The 24472-nt window shown below is 38.7% G+C and overlaps 1 protein-coding gene across 1 annotated transcript in view; it reads right to left on the bottom strand.

Moving 5' to 3' along the window:
* The window catches only part of LOC142414557 (titin-like), a 243793-nt gene that overhangs the window by 148626 nt on the left and 70695 nt on the right, over nt 1–24472 (bottom strand). The window contains exons 76-116 of the mRNA XM_075511917.1: nt 23995–24276; nt 22965–23243; nt 22567–22848; nt 22143–22421; nt 21733–22020; nt 21240–21518; nt 20851–21129; nt 20492–20770; nt 20054–20341; nt 19591–19878; nt 16570–16851; nt 16027–16305; nt 15635–15916; nt 15240–15518; nt 14472–14759; nt 14038–14316; nt 13665–13943; nt 13288–13566; nt 12471–12758; nt 12029–12316; nt 11215–11505; nt 10203–10490; nt 9107–9199; nt 8703–8985; nt 8270–8453; nt 7828–7917; nt 7480–7747; nt 7122–7382; nt 6332–6541; nt 6149–6226; nt 6015–6041; nt 5289–5336; nt 4302–4358; nt 4113–4187; nt 3575–3829; nt 2831–2923; nt 2186–2263; nt 1421–1489; nt 720–803; nt 414–476; nt 71–154 (exon numbers count right to left, since the gene is read on the bottom strand). Coding sequence (XP_075368032.1) covers nt 71–154; nt 414–476; nt 720–803; nt 1421–1489; nt 2186–2263; nt 2831–2923; nt 3575–3829; nt 4113–4187; nt 4302–4358; nt 5289–5336; nt 6015–6041; nt 6149–6226; nt 6332–6541; nt 7122–7382; nt 7480–7747; nt 7828–7917; nt 8270–8453; nt 8703–8985; nt 9107–9199; nt 10203–10490; nt 11215–11505; nt 12029–12316; nt 12471–12758; nt 13288–13566; nt 13665–13943; nt 14038–14316; nt 14472–14759; nt 15240–15518; nt 15635–15916; nt 16027–16305; nt 16570–16851; nt 19591–19878; nt 20054–20341; nt 20492–20770; nt 20851–21129; nt 21240–21518; nt 21733–22020; nt 22143–22421; nt 22567–22848; nt 22965–23243; nt 23995–24276 — 8625 coding nt within the window. The remainder of the gene's footprint in view (nt 1–70; nt 155–413; nt 477–719; nt 804–1420; nt 1490–2185; nt 2264–2830; nt 2924–3574; nt 3830–4112; nt 4188–4301; nt 4359–5288; nt 5337–6014; nt 6042–6148; nt 6227–6331; nt 6542–7121; nt 7383–7479; nt 7748–7827; nt 7918–8269; nt 8454–8702; nt 8986–9106; nt 9200–10202; nt 10491–11214; nt 11506–12028; nt 12317–12470; nt 12759–13287; nt 13567–13664; nt 13944–14037; nt 14317–14471; nt 14760–15239; nt 15519–15634; nt 15917–16026; nt 16306–16569; nt 16852–19590; nt 19879–20053; nt 20342–20491; nt 20771–20850; nt 21130–21239; nt 21519–21732; nt 22021–22142; nt 22422–22566; nt 22849–22964; nt 23244–23994; nt 24277–24472) is intronic.

Genomic DNA, 24472 nt, shown 5'->3' with positions numbered 1-24472 from the left:
GCGTGGTACACACAGCTAACGTGAAAGTTCAGTAAAATGGAGTGCATGATGATACAAAGATTTTATTTACCTTCAACATGAGAGATCTCCAGTTCTGTAGAAATGACTTCTTCTTCTTCTTCTTCTTCCTCCTCCTCTTCAACTTCCTTACGTGCTACAATAGAAATTTTAAAAATATTAAATTTGGAGATAGGATATATCAATGTCTGTAGTAAATCTGAAAAGCTTTTAAGAAGATATTATGTGTGTCCAGTACACAAAGGCACTGAAACACATTTGCTAATACGTAAAAAAATTTCATCCACAAAACCAACAGCATGTGCAAATCTCACAATGAGTTTTGATTAACCACAGATTCAAATTGTTTTAAAAGTCTTAAATATGGATTAGCCTCTCATTCTTAATCAATCTACCTTCAACTGGGTAAACAGCTTCAAAGAATCTTTCTTCAACTGTTTTCTCATGCTCTGTTGGCTCTTCAAAGAAAAGCATTTAAACAATGTTAAGATAAAATAGTTGAAATGTTGACATCTATTAATCTAAAGAAAACTCAGGCTACTTAACACAATGAACAAAAAGAAGCAATGCATATTGAAAGACAAATATACGATGTGTCTAAATATGTAACTTGCCATACATAAAAATAGATAAAATGAAAATCTAGTAGGATTGAAAGATTGTTTTGATTTGGGTGCACAGATTTTTGGTTTTGTACATACCTGTGACATATGAATACTCTTCTTCTCTGTGGACAGAAACCGACATCTTTTCTTCTGAAACAGTCCATGTTTCTACTGTCGGTACTTTAAAGATAGGATTTTGTTTTAGTATTTTATATTCTAGATCCACATTAGTGGTAGTCAGCATGTGAGTTTTTATCAAATCTGTATCTGTATTGCACATTTAAGTCTTAGACATATTTAGACAGTCAGTATTCATATTCTAAAATACTGAACATGAAACAAGCATACAAGTATAATATTTAGTATTTGTTAAAGACTAAAGACACAGACACCTTTAACCCAAAAATTTAAAATAAATGCATGCACAGGCTTTTGGAAATAGTATATAAGAAGAATTCCAAAGGCAGTACTTCAAAGAAATTTTGGGGCACTGGGCCATTATTATGTAAGCATAGGCCACCAGGCACAATAGATGAAGAAAAAGCTAAATCACACTGCAATATACTCTAGGCTGTTTAAACAAGAATCAAAAGGCTAGCCACAAACATGTTAAAAACAGACTTTAGAAAAGATAAAAGTATGGTACACATACTATTTAAACACTGACAGTAGTCACAGCATGACTAGTACAATATATCCAGGTACATACACACAGGCCCACATATTCACAAGAAGCACAAGAACACACAGGGTGCTGGAAAAAATGTAAACTGCAATTGAAAGATGCTGATCTGTACCTTCCTTTTTCATAACTTTTTCTTCAATGATCATTGGTGTAGGTTTTGGTGGTTGAACTTTCTTGGTAACTGTTGGCATTAAAATTTTGTTACTCAGTCATATATTTAGCAAAGAGATCAAAATAAGTCTACAGCTATCTAACAATGTTGTTGAAAAAACAACAAACAAGACAAACATAATCTAACTCAGTAGCTAAGTCAGGCTCCTTGGAACCACGCAAAGCAACAGAAGGAATGTGTTTGCTTCTTTTTATTGCTACCTTCTAAAGGGGCTGGGTAACTCAGGGCGTTTAGTACACAGGTCATATCCTGACATATATTGAATTGCAGCCACCAGACTCCTGCTGCAGAATGGGAAATGCTATACAAGAGGAGGTGGTTAGCAAGAGAATAAGGAAGCATCTTTATTTCATAACTGAACAATTAGGCAAGACATCCTGGTAGATGGGTCAAGATGGAAATCTGAGGAAGATGAGGATTTTACACCTTCACCTTAGAGTGAAACATACCATTTCAACCAGTGCAATTTTACACTCACTTCCTTTCTTAAAGCACTGGTAATTAGCATCTGCATTTAGTATTTTCCCCTAAAAGGCTTTTTATCTTCCTTTTATACAATTCAAGAGAAGCTTTTATTAGATGTTTCAAAGACTGAAAAATTGATTTGACCCATGTTAAATGAAGGCAAAGGATATGCAGGTCAGCTAAGTACAATACCACTACTTTAATGTAAAGATGACATTAAGGTAATTAAACAGTAGTTACCCTCAGCCCGTTTGACTTTTTCTTCTGCAGCCCTCTGAGTGGTTATCTCCACTTTTTCATCGACAGGCTTCTTGACAACTGTAAGTGATTCATATATATTTATTATTTAAATAATCTTGCAAATTATTTTCCGGACACCAACCAGGTAGAACTGGCTATTTTCTTGTTTAGGATGTTATAACCTTTGCACATCCTGTGCATTGTTCAGTGCATTGTTCACTGGTGGTGAACAGTGGTGCTAAAGGCACTTGTGAAACAGGTGATCAGGCCTACCCTCCCCTGAGAGATATGCAGTGATCTAAATGGAGGACACTTCTCAGAAGTGCAGCGTTCACTGGCTCAAAAGCACCACCCATGCCCAAGGCTAGTATACAGTGAGAAGGAAAGATAACTGAAGCTCGTTTTGATTTTGCCAGCAATTCTTGGTTTGCTTCAACCACCATTGCCACTATTCTCTCTCTGCTCGAAAATATGAGGTGGGAGAAGGGGAAGGGTTGCCATGAGCCTTGCTCATGTCATTGTCCAATATAAAGAGAATTCTCTCATTTTCAAGGAAATGTGAATAACCACCACAGTTTGGCTTGAAGAAGATGCATGAGAGATCTTAATCTGCATGTTCCTGTCAGTTTTGCAGGAGAGTCATACCTTTACGAACTGTTACTTCTTTCTTTTCCTTCTTTTCAGCTGTAATTGCTGGTGGTTTTCGCTCAGGCACAGGCTTCTTAGGAACTTCGACCACTTTAAAGATAATAACATCGCTTAATGATTAAAAAGGCATTGTCTAAAAGCTTGATACACAGAAAAGTTATTAGTTATACCATTATAAGTTTATGAAGTTGAAAAACCACACACAGAGTTTTGGAGATCCAATTGTTGCAGTAAAATTTTCTGCTTGTTTCCAAGTTTGATGGTTTCTCACCATAGCCAAATTCTGTTCCTAGAGGCATACACGTTCCTACTACCCAAGACAGTTAAAGCATGCAAGGAATTGCAAAATACAGCTATTAACATCAAGGAATGAATGTGTGAAACATTTAACCTAAATCAAGTTTATCTAGAATACATGAAAATGATAGAAGAAATACCCAAAACACGTAAAAATGACACGTATCCTTACAATTACTAACTTGTATTAGGTTTTAAAGATGACCCAATCTGCAAAGTCCATTGGCAAACAACTTACAGTGTGTCAATTTCTATCTGCATCTATACCTCGCCATACTAGAGTCCTTGTGTTATCATCAAGTGCCAGTTAAAACTTGGTAGCATATTAAGGTTCAAGTTATTGTAACAAAAAAAAAAAAAAATGCTGCCTGGTGCAAAATTTTTGGACCCTAATAATAAATATGAGAAGAGAGAAGAAATAAAATGGTACGATAATTAAAATACCTTCTTCATGAATGATTCGTTTTTCTTCATAAGTCACTTCTCTTTTCTCATAAGCTTCCTCCCATTCCTCTTCCCCTTCATCATAGCCTTCTTCCTTGACATAATAGTCATGGTCTTCTCCATAATCTTCTTCCCATTCTTCATAAGTTTCTCTGGGCTTTTCATATATTTGCTTTTTTTCTTCATGAATCTCTTCTCTCCTTGCCATGGATGTTATTTTGATCTCTTTGGGCTTCTCTGGCAGCACCTCAGGAACTTAAGAAAAAAAAAAAAGATTATTCATATCATAGCCTGGAATTTGCAAGGTGTATTGGATGTTCACAGTTAATGAAATTATTTCACCCTCACAGACGGTTTAAAGAAGTGACTATTTTTTAAGCAGTCCTAATCAACTTGGATTTTAAATGTGTATGTTTTTAACATAAAGACAAAAATCAAACATATTGATTCAAGGTAATTCAAAACAAATTGCCTTGTTTCCACAAGGTAATTTTACTATTATTTAAAAAGTTAAAAAAAAAAAAAAGAAAAAAGTTACCTTTAGGTGGTGGGACTTCTTCAGGACCTTTTTTAACCACCTTTTTGGAGACTTTCTTTACTGGAACCTTTTTTTCTGCTTAAAAACAATGTATTTTAAAATTTAAATTAAAAAAAAAAAAATCATCCAACCAACCAGCAGCCATAATGAAACATGTACACAGTGTCCAAATAATTTAAGTATTCTTACCTGGCTTTTTCTCCTCTGGTGGTGGAACAAGAGGCAGAAGAATAGGAATAGGGGCAGCTTGTAGGAAAAATGAAATATTTAGAATAAAATGTGAGTATGGTGTTTTCTTGTAAATGGAGAAAAATCCTAGTGCATTTGGAAAATAGATGAGATGATTTTATTGCAGCTGCAGAATAAAAGCAAACATGGTGCTCATTCTGACAGTTGGAAGACAGTTAGTGCTCATTCTGACAGTTGGTATAGCTGGGAGAATATATTTTGAGTGGGAATTCCCAGTCTACCTTTATTTGAACCCTGACCCTTCTCAGCTTTATTTTCTTTACTGCAATCACTCTCCTATCTTTGCTGATAGTAATTAATATAAATATAAAATCTTTCCCCTCTTGCTGCCACTGCAAGCATTTACCAAATTATCCTGGAAATGGAACCAAGAAGACTGAACTTCTAAGGTTCATAGTAAACTATTGAATGTAACAGAAATATACGTAATATTTGTAGTCTGTAGTCCAATACCAGAGCCTTGGGAGAGACCATTTGCAATAAACATGCAATCCATTGTATGGCTTTAAAAGAAATTTTTTTTTTTTTTTTTTTTACTGTAGTAATTCAGACAGCTTGTGTAAAAGATATTTCTGTCGTGAAAAGAAAAAAAGGTGAAAATAAAGACTGTTCAGAAGAGGAAAATGGAAATAAAAGGAAGATAGAATGAGTAAGAGACTGATAGGAAAACAAGATGGAAAGCACAAACTCTTTTTTAAGAGAAAAGGCCGCATTCCTACCACTACCTGTGTATAGTTTTCACCTTCCACACCACAAAACAAGCCTATCCAAGCCAAGCCTTGCTCATATCATATTTATACAGAGACGATTAACTAGATCTTATCACTGAGCTGTCTAAGATTTTTCTCTGAGGCTTCCACTGGCCTGGTGCTTCAGTGCAGATATAAAACAATGGAACTATGGAACAAATATGGTTTGTTACCCTACCTTCAGCTGGTTTTTGAGGTGGAACTGCAACCTTGGCATCAGGAACATCTAGAAAATCAAAACGTTTAATTGCCTTAATTAAAAAAAAAAAAAGATTTGGATATGCTGTCCCCAAGAATAGTAGTTCATGGTGCTTTAATCTTTCTGTTCTAGCATACAAGGATTGCAGCTTGCTCCTCAAGAATAAGCTAGCTGACTGATAGATAAATAATTGCATTAATCTTTCAGTCTGGCCAGACTCTACACTGTTTCATTTTATTTCTAAACAATTTTTGCATCATTTTGGAGTAGGCTCTTAAGAACATTTGGAAAAGAAGATCATTATATAATATAAGGAGATGATTGCTTCCTTGGGGTTTTTTTTTCAGTTGTGCAGAGGACATCGAATCTATTCATTGGTACCTCTTCATTGTTCTATTCCTCAGTCACTCAAACAAAAATAAACTTTTGTGTTTTAGTGAATGTGGCTTCCCATATTGTACAAAATAAGACCCCAGACACATTAATATCACTGATTTTGGAGTTACGACAGTATTCATTGCCACTATTTATGAGAATAAATAGTTCCTCATATCTATGGATGAGGAATATTTTTTCAGTGTGTAGGTTTGTCTTACTATAACCAGGAAAAAAGGATTTGAAAATAAAAAATAAAGCAGAGCAATGCACTAAATCTATAACAGAGTACAGACATGATCTTGTGCCAGTCTTGCTCATGATCTTTACCTGGTGGCTTCAACTCCAGTTTGATTTCTGCAAAAGAATATTAGATTTCTTTTAGGACTATTTATTTTTGCAGAATCATATTTCAAATTCAGAGATTTGCAGATTTGTTTAGCAATTTTAGCAAATTCGCTAACCTTTGGTTACCAGATAGAGCTCTGCAGTGCTTCTTGCTTCTCCTCTTGGTTCAAGACGAGCAATTACAGAATATACACCTGCGATAGCCAAAATGTTGATATATATATGTCTCTAACATTAAAAAAACCTGACAACAAAGTCAGATAAAAGAATGGCAGCACAAATATTCCATGCATTTTTACCTTCATCTTCTGCAGTAACATTGTGAATAGTCATATAATGACAGCGACCTTCACTTCTGAAGCTGTACTTGGGACTCTCTCTCAGTTCAGTGGGGCCTTTATACCATGTCACAACTGCATCATCAAAAGACACCTCGCACTCAAAGGTTGCAGACTGGTGTTCACTCACTACAATGTTCTGTATGCTCTTTGTGAACTGAATTGGTTCCGCTGTTTTTAGAAACAAAAAATATATCAATTGTTATGCACCACCAGGCCACTTAGCTTATCTAATTCCTTCTCATTGTTTTAATAATAATAGCTACATTATAATAAGAGATAATAACAATAGATCTTGAGAAAGTAGAGTAAGAAAAAGTGATTCCATCTTCTATGAAGTTTTCTATGTAAGAATGAAGATTAGAAGACATAAGAGTACAACTATAACAAGATTGCTGTGCAGATAAATTATACAAGAGAAGCCATTAAGGAAATTAAAGATAAAGAATAATTAAGAGGAAATCCAAGGAAAATATAAGAGTATCAGCGAAAAAGAAAATACAAGCAAGTATGACTCAGGTTGTTTGAGGGCCAGGGGACATTAGTCATGATGATTTAGTTAAAAATACTTACACAAGTATGTCACATATTGTCAAAGAGAAAGGACAGCAAAATTTCTTGTTTAGTCCATTTCCAAGTTTGGGAATATCTCTTTAAGAAATTCCTTTTATTTTCATTTGTTCTGCTAATGGAACATCCAGAAACTGTTTATCACTACTGTAATAAAGAGATTCTATATCTGTTTACAAACCTTCAATGGCCAGATCTGCAGTTGTTTCTAGATTGTCAAGCTTGCAGGTATACTGCCCCTGGTCTTCTGTTCTAACATCCTTGATGATGAGTTTGTGTACTTTGTCAGAGACTTGTGTTGAGTATCTCCCTCCTATCTTAATGGGTCTCCCATTTCTATACCACTGAGACTTGGCATTTGGGATAGAGAACTGACAAGACAGCGTGCATGTGTTTCCTTCCTTGAAAGTAGTGTCATGAAGATGCCGTTCAACTGCAGGTTCTGTTAGCATGTTAAAACATACATTTTAGCAGACATCAGACAGTGGAATAATTAAAGTGTAAATTAATTCAAATAGATCCTTCAAAAGTACACTTACCGATGACAGTTAGCCTGGCACTGGCAATGTGTGGTCCACACACTATTCTGAAATTTCCCTGATCTTCAAGTTGGCAGTTCCTGATTCTCAGTATGTGGCGATCACCCTCAATTCTAATTTCATATTTGTCACTGGAGTCCAGTTTCTGGGTTCCCTTGTACCATGAAAGTTTAATTTCCGGATAGTTAATTTTAATCTCGCATTCAAAGATAGCATCCTGATCTGTTAAAACCATCTGATTTTCAATGTCTCTGATCAGAGTAATAGGCTGAAAAATATTAGTTTCAATTAGTTTCAAGTTCTGTGTTATGGGCTTGAATATTTCACAAATCAGTCCAAAGATGTTACCTCTGTCTGTGTGAGTCGTTGCTGAATAAAAGCTACAAGTTCATCAAACTCCTGATCTTCTCTTCGAGCTTTTTCTGTGAGCTCAATTTCCTGTAAAAAGGCAGAATATACTCAAAGATTAAAGGATACTAAATGTCAAGCAGTTATGTTTGTCCAACATAGAATTAGTTCCTACATCAAATTTTCTGTAACCGTACTGTAACTAGTATATCTTCCCATCTTAAAAATTGCAGGCAAATTGTGAAGACAGGACACATTTGGCCAGAAGGCCCATTCCTTTTTCTTGGGTTTGAGCATGCAATTGAGAACTGTCAGTAAAAGATCTAAAGAGGAACCAGAAATTCTTGTACACATGGTAACATCAGAGCATGGACACCAAGTCTGTTCAAAGGAACCATGTTACTCCTAACAAAGTCAATGCTGCAGTCATGTTGTATCTTACCAATCTATGGCTTTCTTCTGCTTGGGTTTGCTTTAGTAACTCAAAGGCTTGCAGAAGGCCACGGAAATCTGTAATTCCATACATACGAGCATATTTCTCATATTCTTTGGGATCTACATTTTTGAGAAGTTCCAAGATATCAATAGGTTGCTCTTCCTCTTCTTCCTTCCTTTTTGTTGGAGTGCTATTCAAATCAATGACATAAGTTAAATATACAATGCTTCATTCCTAGAAAGTTGTTCACTGAAAAAATGAATCAGTTTAGAGCTGCCCTGTGCAGTGGAATCCTTTAGTCTAGTCAGGTACTTGTATTTTTAGTACAGTTATTAATATTTAACAAATATTAAAAAAATATATATTGATCTGAGATATATAATAAAAAATGTTTCTTCTGTGTTGATGGCAAATTAATCTATAAAAACTTCCCATATACCTTTTTAGTTTTGCCCTGAGATCCCCTTCAACAACTTCTTTCTTTCTTTCTTCAACTTGTAGGTTTACACTCCTCTCAATTTCACCATGTTGGTTAAAAGCTACACATTTGTACATGCCAGAATCAGTTTTTATTGCGTCCTTTATTTGTAGTTTGGCTTCATCTCCTCTCTGCTGGATTATAATGCGACCTCCCTGGTTGAGTTGCCTCCATTTTCCCTTCATCCATTTAACATTTGGAATTGGGTCTCCTCCAACTTTTGCAATAAATATTGCAACAGTCTCTGCAGAAAGATGCAAATGAGGAAGCTAAGTCTTTCCAGCTGTCTTTCCAGCAGGACATAATCTCAAACAAAAGATACAGGCAAATAGAAGACAATGTACTTTTTTGAAAAGAGTTCTTACTTTCCATGACTTTGATACTCTGAGGCTCTGACACAAAATAAAGTTTTCCTTCCACTTCTGCTTTCTTAGCTGCTGGTGCAGCTGCTGGTTTTTCTAAAAGACACAGTCAAACAATTAAAACAGATGGTTTCATGTAATAGTTTATGTTCATGTGTGATGATGCTTCCAAAGGAATTGTAAAAAAGGAATTCGTTACAGAGATGGAACAAAATATTATGTAAGAGATAAAAATGCAAAATACTTTCATATTGTTTTAAGTAACTTGTATTTTACTTTCCACATGAAACTGAACACTGTGGGCCATATTGTGCTGTTCATTAACTTCAGTCAGGTAATTTATATTCTGCATGGATGCAGATTCATAGATGGATATGCAAATAAGAAGCCTCATTTTCTAAAATGGATCAGTTTTTAGTGAGGTATTATCTTTTCTGTCTATTTCTGGAAATTTCACCCTCAGAGTTGCTTGCATTTTTTTATCAGCGATCTGTTAATTTTTTTTTCTTTTGTGTAGTTCTTAGGCTTGCAGTTACCCAAGCAGTGAAAAAAATATTATTTCTACATATTACTGAACTCATGTCTTTTATGCAATGGTAAGACAAGACCTACATGTAAGGACTTATGCTTAGACAATATTTACTTTCAGCTAAAAGGTCAAAATGTCTTAGAGTTGTAACAGTCCTGAAGCAATTAGCCTCTAAGGCCACATGCTCAGTCAAATTCCTTTTGTATTTTCCTTTAATAAACACCACTGTTCACATCTTTCCATAAAATATGCATGTCCAAGTAATTTCACTTATTTAGCTTGCATTTTTCTTAAATTCGGTGTTTAGGTTTAGAAACTAAATTCTTAATCTTTTTGGTAAGAATATACTATTGATTTGACACTGATCTCCCACTGTTTATGTTGCTATTTATATATAAATCATTGTTAAATATACTGTCTTCCCAGATTGTACAGTTTTGCAAAGAACTAAAAGATACTAATTGTTTGCTATTAGATTATTAATATTTCTGTTCCACAGAAAACAAAGCAGGACATAATTTTGTTCCAGATTTCCATCATATGCCTTGATTTTTCTCCAGGTTACAGTACCTTTAACTGTTACTTTAGATTTGCAAGTATCAGTGCCAGCTGCATTTGAAGCTTTGCATACATATTCTCCTGAATCGAACTTGGTAACTGCAACAAGCTCCAGAAGAGCTACTCCGTTAGCAAAGCTGAAGTTGCATCTGTCTGAAGCTCTTATTTCTCTCCCTGCCTTCAGCCACTGAATCCGGATTGGCTGCGATCCTTGGACATGGCAGCTGAGCTGTAGGATATCACCTTCCTCTGCTGCTGCTGGCTGAAGAGGCTGGTCAAAAACTGGAGGCTTTTTAGGTTCTGGAATATGAAGACACTTGAGTGAATACTCAAGGAAGGAAAGTGTGACTAAGCATGTAAGAGAAAAAGAGATACATGTGATTCTTAAGAAGACAATGGCAAGGAATGAAGGAGGATAAACAGAAGTCTGAGAATGTCAATCATAGTTTTAGAAAATGGAATAAATATCAAGAGGGTATGTTTTCTACGCAAACATGCAAGAAATATCTTTTCTCCACGCAGCAAGGACATTCACATGCAAAAAATAGTATAAGAACTAAAGCACTGCTATTAGGCTGCAAAACTATATAAGCACCTTTAAAGAAACAAATATGCAATCTCCTGCAAGAACATTACGATGAAGTGCCATGCTGCCACAACATACTGTCAAAGCTGCCCAAGCTTGGATGTAATTGCACAGAAAAACTGTTATTCCATGAAAAGAGAATGATTAAAAATTCAACAGAAAAGTCACATAAAGATTTCAATGTTCGCTTTAGATCAGTTGAAGTAAATAGTGAAAAAGTAAAGAATCCCCTCCCTGAAAAATATTGTTTTATTTTAATCACAAAATTAAAAGAATTCTTTGATTTTGTGGTTTAACTCAGTTTTATCTTGTCCATCTCAGGACAAATTACTGCTGTTAAGGTAAGCAAAACCAGCTCATAAGACAGAAGCTGTATATCTGTAGCTAATGTACAACAAGGAAAAGTAAGAAGCAAAGAAAAATAAGACTTCAACTAACCTCTGATAACAACAGAAGATGTACACAACACGCTTCCTGCTTCATTGGACACTTTACAGGTATATAAACCAGCATCTGATTGCTCTACGCTCTTTATATGCAAAAGTAAGGTATTGTTTTTGAAAGATATTTCACAATGAGGGCTTGAATGAACTTCCTGATTGTTTTTATACCAAGCAACAGTCAAAGGCTGAGAGCCGGAAACATGGCCCTCAAGTTTAAGTTCATTCCCTTCTGTTTCTTCTACTGCTTCAGACAGTTTCTTAGTAAAAGTAGGTGGAGTTTTTCGTTCTGTAAAAAAAAGAACATAGTATTCAAATTCTATGAATCAAACCTGAAACAAAAAATTCTAAAGAAAATGTTTCAAGAAAAATTTGAACATTGGGGAACTGACATTTGCTTTCATTTAAATGGGATTTTTTTTTTTAAGTGAAAGTATGCCAAGATAAACAGCAGGTGTCTTGCTCTTACAGTCACTGTCATAGTTGATTTTCCTATTTGAAAAAAAATCCTCTTACATTGATTTAAGTCAAATGCCATTTAAAAGCCCCAAGATTTTTGTTGAGTTCTCAAGAAAGAAGTAGGCCAAAGCCTATAAAGAAACTAGTCCAGAGAAAATATTCTTTCATTTCTCCTCCCATTGTTGTTAGTGACCCTTCTTAATTCCCTTAAGAGACCCACGGGTATCTCTGGATAGGTACTTTCAAGCTATATCTCAAAAGTTTTTCTCAAACTTATCTTGCAGCAGTAAAGCTAACTTCCTTTATAATTAAAGGAAAAAAAATATACACACAATGTATTATCTATTCAGTACCTTTAACAGTCAGTTGAGCTGTGCAAGAGTCCTTTCCAACTTCATTGCTAGCATAACATGTATACTTTCCAGAGTCTCCCCTGTCAACTCTCAGGATGGTCAAGTGGGCTGTGTTGTCTACGTAACTGATCTGGTAGTTTCTTCCTGTTCTAATCTCTTGGTTATCTTTTGCCCAAATGACTCTAATAGGCTGTGTTCCAGAAATGTGACACTCGAAGTCAGCACTTTCTCCAATAATACCATCCACAGGTGTAACTGGGATGTCAAAGAATGGAGGAGTCTTCCCTTCTGAAGAGTGAAAGAAATAAAAAAGCAGCACTTTAAAATCTTGATTTGCTTTAAACCTCTGTGAAACAAATATTATTTGTACAATGTTAAATCCATATATAAAGCAAAAGTGAGTTTTAAGATATTTCCATTAAATATTTCACAGCCCACCGACCTGTAAGGACAAGCCTGCCACTAGAAGAAGCAGTCCCAATCGCATTGGTAGCTGTGCAGGTATATTGCCCAATAAGGCTCCTATCTGTCTTCAAAATCCGGAGAGTTGCTACATTATCTACGAAGGATGTGTGAACATTGTAGTCCTCTTTTACACGTACACCGTCTTTAAACCAAGATACTTCAATAGGTTCTGAACCAGCAATGCCGCAATCAAATGTAACTGGTAAGCCAACGGTTTCATGAACATCTCTTAATTTTCGTGTAAAAGAAGGAGGAAGTTTACGCTCTGTAAGAAAACAGGTATTGTACAGTGAGGGCTTTCAGAAGATATGCACCTATTGCTGTACTTGCGAATAATCGCTGCCTAATATACTGTAGAGTATGCTGGATTTTTGCTTGTAACTTCTGATTAAAAATGTTATTCAGCATATCGTTTATTTGGAACCTGATGTGAAAAGAGCACTGTGCATATGGTTGCAGGAAAATATATAACCATTCCGCCCTCAGTTACACTCAGTGAGCCTATTTAACCCTCAGGACTACTAATGGTAGAAACAATCAAATCAATATCCTCAATGGGGAAGGAAGATGCAGAAGCTTGTATCCCTACAGAAGAGCTGTGGTCAGTAAGAAACGTATTTTGATTAACTTTACCGGTAGGCCTTTTTTAACAGAAGACAGTGCCACAGGGCATCTTACACATCAAGAAACAGTAAAGTGTTTAACAAGGAAAAGGTAATCTTTGTTTTTCGAAATAGCAAAGCATACTTAAGAAAAATAGACCATTTTCCTGTTTTTAAAAATGAAATATTCACCTTGAACTGTCAGCAAAGATGATGAAGCAGCCTCCCCAACAGTGTTTTCTACTTTGCAGATGTACTCCCCACTGTCACTACTGTCTACCTGGCTGAAAACCAGAGTGGCAACTTGGTTCCTAAAGTGCATTTTCACAGTAGCAGTTCCTCTCAGCTTTGTATCGCCTTTGTACCAAGATACAATCATTTCTGGTGTTCCAGCAACCTGGCACTGTAAGGATGCAGAATCCCCAACAGTCACCTGCACTGGCTCCAAGGGTGTAATGAAGTAAGGTGGTTCTGAAGAACAAACACACACCATTAGCATAAAAAAGTATTGCACAATGACTGTTAGTAGTTCAAATAACACTTGATGAAGTGATGTTGACTTGACGCACCTAGTATTGTGATTGCACCATGACAATTATCTTGTCCAGAATCATTTTCAATATGACAAGAATATTGCCCTTGATCTTCTAGTTTGCTACTAGGGATTTCCAGTATGGCAGATGTTTCTGTAGTGGTGATGCTACACTTTTCAGAGTGCATTATTTTTACTCCATTTTTCTTCCATGTCACTGAAATTGGTGGAGTACCCGTATATGTGCATTCCAAGATTAAATTTTTCCCTTTCTCTACACTTAAATCATTCACCTTCTTCACAAATTTGGCTGGTTCTATAATGAACAATGGGAAGAAAACAAATCAAATAAAGCCAAGAGATGATTTTTAGAAGCATAAGAAGCAGAAGAAACAGTAGTCTGGACAAACCTTTGACAAAAAGACGTGTTGTGCAAGAAATCTTCCCTGCCTCATTAGAGACCTGGCAGGTGTAGTCTCCACTCTGAAGTGGATGTACATCAAACAGCTCCAGTTCTGCAATTGAATCTTGCAAGGTGATACTGCATCTGTGTCCTGGTACTAGCTCAACACTACCTCTAAACCATTTAACTTCCAATGGAGAAGAGCCTTTTATGATACTGGTAAAGGTTATGTTTGCCCCAGATAAAACATTCAGTGGTTCAGGTTTCTTCACAAAAGATGGTGGCTCTAAGCATGCAAATAAAACAGACAGAGAAGTACATTTGAATTTCTGATGAAGAGCATGGTAATCAGCAATATGTAACAAAGCTAAGAATGAAGTCTTTTTGAAATAAATTTGTGCCCAATAAGAAGCCTGAATCTGGCTTCTTATTGATACTGACCTCTAACACTCAAAAATGCGCTGCATTCATCAGACCCAGCTACGTTAGTAGCTGTGCACAAATAAGTTCCCATATCAGATTCCTGAAGTCCATTCACTTTCAGAGAACAGGTATTGTCTGTAAGGGTAGCCTGATACTTGTCTCCACTGGTAATCTCCTGTCCATCATGAAACCACGAAACCAGAATAGGTGGCGACCCATAAACTTTGCACTCCAGTACAGCAGAAGAGCCCAGCTGACCATATGTTTCTTTCAGTTTTCTTGTGAAAGAAGGAGGTATAATACGATCTGCATTTGTTTAAAAAAAAATAATTAAAATTACCATACAGGAGCTTAAAATGCAAAAAGTTCCCCATGCATTAAAAAACCCAGTTAACTTTCTTTTGATATATCTGCTTTAGTAATCTGCTCCTACACATCTAAGTCATTGAAAAATAGATAGTTGATGGTTAAGGATATGCTGGAGCTTTCATTCACAATTTTTAAGGGACACCTTTCATTTTTGCAGCTTTTCTTCATAAGCAATAATATTGCACCAGGTGTCCAAGAAGATTAAAGTTGAAGAAATCAAGCCCTTGCAACAACTCCTGTCCCTCAGAGGTTAGGCAGGCATCTATTCTTGATGCCTGTCAAAGTGGCATGCCAAGTACTCCTAAGATTATACAAGCAATGAGTCTCTCAGGCTGCCAGTCATAAGAAAGAGTTTGCTATCTGAAGGCTTTGTAAAGGAACTATAGGATCAGAAGTGACTCAGAGTAGTCAACTAACCTGAAACATGCACTGAAGCTGTGCAGCTGCTTTTACCAACACTGTTCTTCACCTCAAAAGTATATTCTCCACTGTCTTCTAGTCCTGCATGAAGGATCTTAAGCCCAGACACTTTGTTGAAGAAACTGATTCTATATTTATGGTCAGTGGACAGTTCATTCCCATCCTTAAACCACCTAGCAGTAAGCTCTGGTGTGCCGTCTACTGTACATTCCAGAGTACAAGAGTCTCCAGCTGTAACTTTGACTGGGCCTGGCTTCTCTACAATGACTGCAGGTTCTGCAATGAGATGCAAGTCACATTTTTAAAAAAAATGCAATAGTTATTAGTATAATAAAAATTGAAATTTTAAAGCATCTTAAAACACATTGTGTTTTTTATCCCATGCTACCAACCTAGCACTGTCAGCGTGGCAAAGCATTCCTGAACTCCAGCATCATTTTTTATCTGACAAATGTATTTCCCAGCATTGGCTGGTTCTGCATTTCCAATCCGCATAGTTGCAATGTTTTCTGAATAGGAGATCCAAAGATTATCACTTTCTCTAATGATTTCCCCTTTGTCTTTTAACCACAGAACAGAAATGGGCTGTGATCCTTCTACTGCAGCCTGCAGTTCAATCGACTCCCCAACTACGACAGTGAGATCACTCAGCTTCTTCACAAAGGTCGGTGGTGCTATTTAAGAGAAGATATTTAACTGTAAAAAGACACGCCTGGAGCGGAAAAGTAGGAGGAGAATGACAGGAATAATGAAATGCCGAGAAGGTGCCAATCTTTATACAAACCTCTTAGCGTTACAGAGCCAATACAGGAGTCACTTCCCACATCATTTACAGCTTTACAGTGATATTCACCAACATCTGCAGTATCCACATTGAGAATGTGAATACTAGCTAGGTAGTTCTCGGACATGACCTTATACTTCTTGCTGCTCCGAATTTCTCGTTTATCTTTATACCATGAAATCTGGAATGGAGGAGTGCCCTGAAGCTCACATTCCAGGTGAATATCAGACCCTTTCAAGGTCTGGACTGAATGGGGCTTCTTGGTAAAAATGGGGGGTGCTGAAAAAAAAAAAGCATTAAAGTTTGTGTTATTCGAGCAAAGGAGATTGAAGAGGACATTCAAGCAGCTGTTCTGATGCTGAACAGCAAAGACAAACCATAAATAAGAAAGATCTCTCACAACATAACAAACAGGCAAGAAATTTGCCTGATCTATTCAGACAGGTTTTGGCCTCTCTGACTAAAAAAAGTGGGATTTAACAGCTTTTCCACAAAGGAGGACTCATACAGATAGAAAGGTAAGGAAAGAACCAGGATTCTGACCTTTTACTTTCAGAGAGGTACTGGTGCTTGCGCTACCCGCTGGATTCCGAGCCTCGCAAGTGTAGTCACCGCTGTCTTCAACACTGAGGTTGTGCATTTCAATGACGGCCACCGAGTCCACAAAGGACATTCTGTATTTTTCACTGGGATGGATCTCAGTTTCACCTTTGTACCAGGTGACTTTGATTTCTGGAGATCCACCTACTTTGCATTCATACGTAGTGGAATCATGCTGTTTCACAAGTCTTGAGGAGTCTAGTTTCTTAATAAACCTTGGTGGTTCTGGAAAGCCAAAAAGGGGAGACGATGCTTTAAACTGCACTGATTCTTTGAATAAGCAGGGAAATACGTAACAGAAAATGTAAACCTTGGGGACTGATGCAAACATTCTAATTTTGCAATTGCTATGAAATTTTTTTTTAGATTATTTCAAGTTGGTCCAAAATCTAGATTAGGAAGCAAACAAGTTCTCTATCTGTATTTCAGTTAGTTTCTCTTTATTTTATTGTCCCACTCTACTTCTCCTTCTATGTATGCAGTACAGATCAGCTGACGTGTGGTTTTCTTTAAGTAATATCGTCTTGCAATACATGAGTAATCAAAATGCCTGATGGAAATGCAAGAATCCAAACTGTTCAGCCAAGAAATATTATTAAGAGCACTTATGCTGAGTATTATAGCAACTGTTTTATACCTTAGTATGTCATTAACAATAGATATAGTCAATAAACGTATCTGCATTATAATCCTTCACACATTTATTGCAAAGCCAAACATAAAGGTGCATATAAGGAATAAAAGTCAAGGAGCTTAGGTAGCAAACAAAAGAGGTTCAAAATAATCACGCTGGGAACAATTATGAGATGGCTGGTATTACAGAAATTGGTGTTAAAGGTCTTGTGACTGAAAAGTAAACTGGATGGTTACATTTTGTTCCGTAAGGAGAGAAAGGAGTGGAGGTTTGATACTTTTCATCAAAAGTACCATATGGGTGACTCAGAATCACAAGACTGAATGCTCATAGATCAAAGATATAACTAGTAAAACCAAGAGGTGGTAATGTGGGCACAATGAACAAATCTCTCTGCAAAACAGGATGAAGTGCCTCTTTGTGCATCTGTCTGTAAAGTGTAGGAAGAATATCTGTTTTATTGTGGGTTACTTCAACCTGTGTGACATTTGCAGAACATCCTATGTTGTTAGTAACAAAACTTCCTTAGAGTTTGTAAAAATAGAAATGATGGCTTATTAACACAAGGAGTCTTGGAACCTTAGTAATTTACTATCAGATTTCACTTTGACAAAGAGTTGATTATCTATCTGCATACTAACAGTTGCTGAGTAGTCACACTCTAATTCCATTCCTTTCCAAACATGAGGATATACAAGTTAGTAAGGTATGTACTTAGAATGTAAGCAGTTTCTAGAACCTAAAGCAATGTTAAAACTGCGGATTGGGAACACTAGATGTTAAAGTGGGAAAGTTAATAAAAAACTGGGAGATTTTCAAGATCAATTGAAGAAAAGATCTTAATTCTACAAAAAAAGGCTGTGTGTCATGGAAGTGAGAAAGCATCTGCTCAAATTAAACACATGCAAATCAATGCACACAAAGACCTTGCCCTTCCAAGTTGTATAGAAACTGGCTGACAAACAATGAACATCATTAATTTTACAGCCCTGGGGAAACTGTACAAATTCGAAAGGATTGAAGTGAGTGCCAGTGTAAGTTCTTGATCAAAAAAGAAAATAAACATCCTGGGAAAAAAAATAACGTCAGGATTTTATGAATAAAGAGTTGAAGAGTAAGAAAATAAATAAGGTCAGTCGGGATCATTTTATGAATGGTAACTCTGGTCAAATAAACCTAATCGTAATGTTATCATTAATAATAAGCAGAATTGTGATTCTGGCGGAAACAAGCTTTAAATCTTTTAAAGAGGTGAGATTTCTTGCTACAATCTTTCAATGCCTTTTGTAAGTCAACCTACATAATAACAGCATCCCTGCTTGCCACTGAATCCACAGGTAATCCAGTCTGCCACACTCTTCCCACCCCCACCAAGAAATATCCCTATAGATAGAATATACTCTAGATATATATTATACATTTGACAAGCAATTATTACAAAATCTTGCTAGTGGTAGTTCAGCTTCTTGTGTTATTTGTCTTAGAGAGCAAAAGTCATAGTATTTACTCTTCAAATATTTTTGTTTTTTCCCCCCAAATTCATACAGAGGGAAAAAAAAGAAAGCACTAAACCAACAGGGACATTTGAACTCATGCATAATTTAAGTACTGTATTTTACTTTCATTCTTTTATAAAATCAGTAAGAACAAGATATCCGGAACAGCTATAAATAAATCCAATGTTCCCACCTACACTGAGGAAATTACACTAATATACAAGTGTCACTTGTACCAAGACAGTTTGAGCCAGTCATAAATTTAGATCATTGAAATGTATAAGATCCACACACTACGTGGAGAAGCGAAGTGTTGGCAGAATGGATATTTGTCACCAAGTCTGCCCTCAGATCCTCCAATTTTACTGTCTAGAACAGCAGTTTTCAATGTTTTCAGTCTGTGAAAGAGTAAAACTATTTGCAGGAGCTGCACAGCCAGTAAAAATACATTTAAGTCTCATAAGTGAACTGAGTTTCTCTCAGTTACCTTTCCCTCCCCTGGACAACTTAGTAAATGTCACTGCTGGAGAAACACTTTGAGGAAGACAGATTTTGCTGGCCAACAGGGACATCCATAAAGGCACAACAGGGTACTAAGTCAGAGTTAACCTTTCAATGGAAGAATCCCTTTGATAAGACAAATCATGCACTATACCAGACCAGAAGAAAGATGAATAAGTATTTAAGTATTACAGTAATATTTAAATGAAATAAGACATCTCAGTGTAGCCTCTTGTAAAGATTGTTAGTCACACGTCTGCATTCAAGGCTTTGTTTTCAGGCTGTCTGCCTTGCAAAGAAAAGCCTCATGAACACTAAAGCTCACAGCAATACCTTGTACAGCCAGCTGAGCTGCGCACGCGTCCTTTCCAACACTGTTGCTGGCAGTACATGTGTAGAGTCCAGCATCCCCTTTACCGACTTTTAGGACTGTCAAGCTGGCTGTGTTTTCCACTAGTGTCATCTTGTAGTTGCCACCTGGGCGGATCTCTCTGTTGTCCCTGGTCCAATTAATCCTCATGGGAGCAGAGCCAGTCATGTGGCACTTAAAGGTTGCACTTTCCCCTAGCACCGCATCGATAGATACTGGCTTGATGTCAAAGAAGGGAGGTTGTAGATGTTCTGCAAAGAGGAAAGCATGGCAGAGCTCACCACCAAGCCCTACTCACCACACACACCTCACCATGCCATGCCCATGCTCCCTGGCCACCATACAATGGGTAGACTAGGAAAAAGGGTGAAGAAATAAAAGAGCAAAGACATACAAAACGTCTCTGTTTAAGTGTGAGCTACAAACCTGTGAGGAGAAGTTTGGCGCTGGAAGATGCAGTCCCCAGAGCATTTTGGGCTGAGCAAGTATATTGGCCACAGTAAGCCATACTAGTTTGCAAGATCTGGAGAGTCGCAACATTATTTAAGAAGGCTGATTGCATATTATCACTGTCACTTAAGAGAACCCCATCCTTGTACCAAGACACCTGGATAGGCTCTGAGCCATTTATGCGGCAATCAAATGTCACTGGGGCACCAACCGCCTCCTGAATATCTTTCAGTTTTCTGGTGAATGTAGGGGGAAGTTGACGTTCTGCAAAACAATAATAATCACCACTATAAGTAGGAAGTCACCCTATCAATCTAGAATTAATTAACTCTGAAATTAATAAGAACCCCTTTCTGTAGACAACAGAGAGTTCCTACGAACTACCCCAGGAAAGAGTGGCCCTTGGCCCATCACCTTTAACAACAAGCAAAGCTGTGGAGGTGGCGAAGCCAACGCTGTTTTCTGCTTTGCAGATATATTCTCCAATGTCACTGTCTTCCACGGCGGAGAATGCCAGCGTTGCCACATTATTCTTGAAGTGCATTTTGTAAGCCTGTGTTGATCTGAGCTTGGTGTCATCTTTGTACCAGGACACCTTGATTTCTGGCGCACCACCAATCTGGCATTTTAAGATCAAGGGCTCGCCAACCTTCACCTCCACACGGTCCAGGTGTGTGACAAAATAGGGTGGTTCTAGGGAAGGAGAGAGCATGGTGAACAGAGGCAGAGCATCACTGGGGTGCCTTAGGGGGATCAGGGCTGATGATACGTACCTAAAATGGATACAAGGCTGTGGCAAACATCCCCACCCGCCTCATTTGCCACCTCACAGGTGTATTCGCCTTCATCGCTCTTGGTGCTATTGAAGATTTCAAGAATGCCAGATTTGTCAGTAGTTGTAACACTGCAGCGCGGAGACTGAGCAATGGGCATGCCGTTTCTTTTCCAGGTGACAGAGATGGGAGGGGTGCCTATGTAGCTGCTTTCCAGCACAATAGACTTCCCCTGCTCCACGCTGAAATCACTTAATTTCTTCACAAAGACTGCAGGCTCTGTGAGGAGGCATAGATCAATAGTGAGAGGGACAGATGTGGCAGGGAAGCAGGCAGAGCATGAAGGGAGATATCTGTGTGTGTACACACATACACACACACAAACACACCTTTCACAAAGAGTTGGGTTGTGTATGAGGCACTGCCAGCATCATTTGTGACCATGCAGGCATAGTCCCCGCTGTGGCCTGGCTCCACGTTGTACAGCTGCAGCTGTGCCACAGACTCGTCCAGAGAGATGGAGCAGTTGCTGTCTGGCACCAGCTCCCTGATACCTCGGAACCAGGTCACTTTGAAGGGAGTACTGCCCTTGATGTAGCTGGTGAATGTCACATTTGATCCAGGCAAAACTTCCTGGGGATCAGGTGTCTTCACAAAAGAAGGTGGTTCTAAGGATCACGCAAAGAAGTGAAGAGGGGGAAAGATGTTAATAGGAGAGTCTCTCTGGGGGAGGAAAACTGGAGCAGGTTTGAGTGAAAAAAAAAAGAGGCAGAAAACGGGAAAAAAAAAAAACATGAAAAAGAAACCATGGGAAACCAGAGGCAAGGAAGCGAAGAGGGAAGAAAAATTTTCTTAAAGGGGCTGTAGTATCCTTCCACTGACCTTGTACAGTCAAGAAGGCGCTGCATTCATCAGATCCAGCCACATTGGCTGCCACACAGGTATATGGCCCTGTATCTGTGACATCCAGGGCATTCAGCTTCAAAGTACAAACATTATCCAAGAATGAGATTTCATATTTTTCTCCACTAACAATCTCATTCCCATCCTGAAACCAGGCCACAGATATGGGGGATGTGCCAGACACTTTGCACTCCAGAAGCACTGAGGATCCCAGCACCCCATTTGTTTCCTTTAGTTTTCTTGAGAATGAAGGAGGAACAAGACGATCTAAGTAGGACAGGGCAGAAGAACAGGAAGAAAAGTGTTGGGTCTTTTTCAGGGAAAAGGAAAGGGGGGAAAAAAAAGCTTCCTTTATAGACAAGCGTGAACAACAAATATATAGAGCTGACCTGAAACATCAACTGAAGAAGTGCAGCTGCTGTCCCCCACCTCATTGTGTACCTCAAAAGTATACAAGCCCCTGTCTCCCCTGTCTGCAGAAAAGACTTTCAAAGTGGATATATTGTTGAAAAAGGTAATTTGGTATTTGCGGTCGCTCCTTAATTCTCTGCCGTCTTTGTACCACTTGGTGATAAGTTCAGGTGTTCCTCCTACTTTGCACTCCAAGGTAAAAGGACTGCCAGCCATTACTGTGATCGGCTCGGTCTTCTCTAAGATGACTGCCGGTTCTGAAATAGGAAAGGAAGGGTCAGTGTGTTAGCAGGAAATCTACCCACAAACCAGTGAGCACAGGATATAAGCAGAAAACAAAGGCTGGTAGAGGCAATTGTGCAAGCTGTAAGATATAGTACCTGTGAAGCAGGCTATACCCACCTAGGACTTGTAAAAAGGCAGAGCACTCCCTCATGCCAGCATCATTTTTGATCTGGCAGATGTACTTCCCAACATCAGCTCCATCTGCACTGGCAATCTCAAGAGTTGCAATGTTGTCCATAAACCACATTTGAACATTTTCACTCTCCCTAATAACTTCACCCTTGTCCTTGAGCCAGACAACAGAAATTGGTGGGGATCCTTCCACCACTGCCTGCAGGGCTGTTGGCTCCCCAACGAAGATTGCAGTGTCACTCAGCTTCTTGGCAAAGCGTGGGGGTTCTGACGGCAAAAACAAGGAGGCAAAGGAGGGTTAGTCATGCATGCCTGCTTGGAAGAGGGAGCCAGGAGATGAAGAAAAGAGGGCGGTGATGCTGTTGATCCTCTAGCATACAAACCTTTGAATTTCACCGGGCAGGTGCAAGTGTCACTTCCCACCTCATTCATAGCTTTGCATTGGTATTCTCCAGTATCTTGAGATTCCAGATTGAGAATATGAAGACTGGCAATGGAATGCTTTGCCGTCACCTTGAACTTCTTGCTGCTCCTGACCTGCCTCCGGTCCTTGAACCAAGCCACCTCAAAGGGTGGAGTCCCTGCTATCTCACACTGGAGGATAACATCTGAGCCTTTAAGTGTGTCCACAGGGCTTGGCACCTTGCTAAAAACAGGTGGTTCTATAAAAAAAGAATCACATCATAATGTGTGAGCCTGCTGCCCTGGGTGGGTTTCTGGATAGCAGCAACATATTCAGGAAGGGGACCTACACTTATTCTTCTGAACCCATATTTAGCTTCCAAATATGTGGCCTCATCTCTAAAAAATGCTGAGCCCCCGGCATCTCCCAACAAGCCATCCCAGCACTCAGAGTCCCAAGGGCAGAAAATGTGACACTTCTGCACCTGTTTGGAGACAGCGCTCAGTGCCCCTCCCCAAAAGCCACTCTCCCCTCTCTCCAGGACCACATTCCAGCTTTCCCCGCCTCTTTCCAGTCATGAAAGCTGCCATCAGTGAGGCTCAGCAACACAGCCTCCTCTTCCGTCTTAAATTTCATTCCTGCCAGGATCACTGTGTATAAAGAGGAGGCAGAGGGATGGCTGCAAAGTATGCCCAGCTCCCTCACCATGGCTGGTGCTCCATCTAGTCCACGCTTCCCTTGTGACCTGACAAGCTTGACTTATTCAGCTTGCAACTGACTTAAATGGGGAGACAAGGGAATGGCTGCACACTGCTGAACACCCACCACTATTTCCTGCCTGGTATCCGCTGCTTAAACACAGCAGCGTTGGAATGTCAGAGCAGCTGGAGAGACACTGCCCCAGCAGCCACCAACTGCCATAACAGCAGCTCCCTATCCAGGGGGATGTGCAGCTGGGAGCAGGCCCGGAAGCCAGGGATTCTGGTGGTGTGTGGAGCCATGCTGCTAACCTTTCACTGCGACTGAAGTGCTGCAGCTGGCTGTGCCAGCAGAGTTATGGGCTTCACATATGTAATCGCCGGTATCTTCAGTGTTGGCACCCAAGATGGTTAACATCGCCACGGAGTCGACAAAGGACATGTGGAGCCTGTTGCTCGCCTGGAGTGCCTGATCATTTTTGTACCACATGGTTCTGATCTCTGGTGTGCCACTGATTTTACATTCAAGTTGAACTGTGTCCCCCTGCTTCACGAATCGCAAAGCTTCAGGCTTCTTGATGAACTTGGGAGGTTCTGCAGAACAGAATAAGTATGTAGAGAGTGACAGTATACCTGTTTGCCATGTGAAAACTACAGTGCTGAGCAAGAGTTATGGGGAGCGCAAGAGTATTGGGGTGCAACAAAGTAAGCTTGCTACAGCAGCTGTCTGTATCCCCAATGGGAGTTTCCTCTCAAGGAAAGATGCAAGACAGAGAAAAGAAGGCAAAGA

Source organism: Mycteria americana, chromosome 9, assembly GCF_035582795.1.
Source record: "Mycteria americana isolate JAX WOST 10 ecotype Jacksonville Zoo and Gardens chromosome 9, USCA_MyAme_1.0, whole genome shotgun sequence".
Taxonomy (NCBI): domain Eukaryota; kingdom Metazoa; phylum Chordata; class Aves; order Ciconiiformes; family Ciconiidae; genus Mycteria; species Mycteria americana.
The sequence above is the reverse complement of the archived record's forward strand: the minus strand, read 5'-3'. Positions and strand labels throughout refer to the sequence as shown.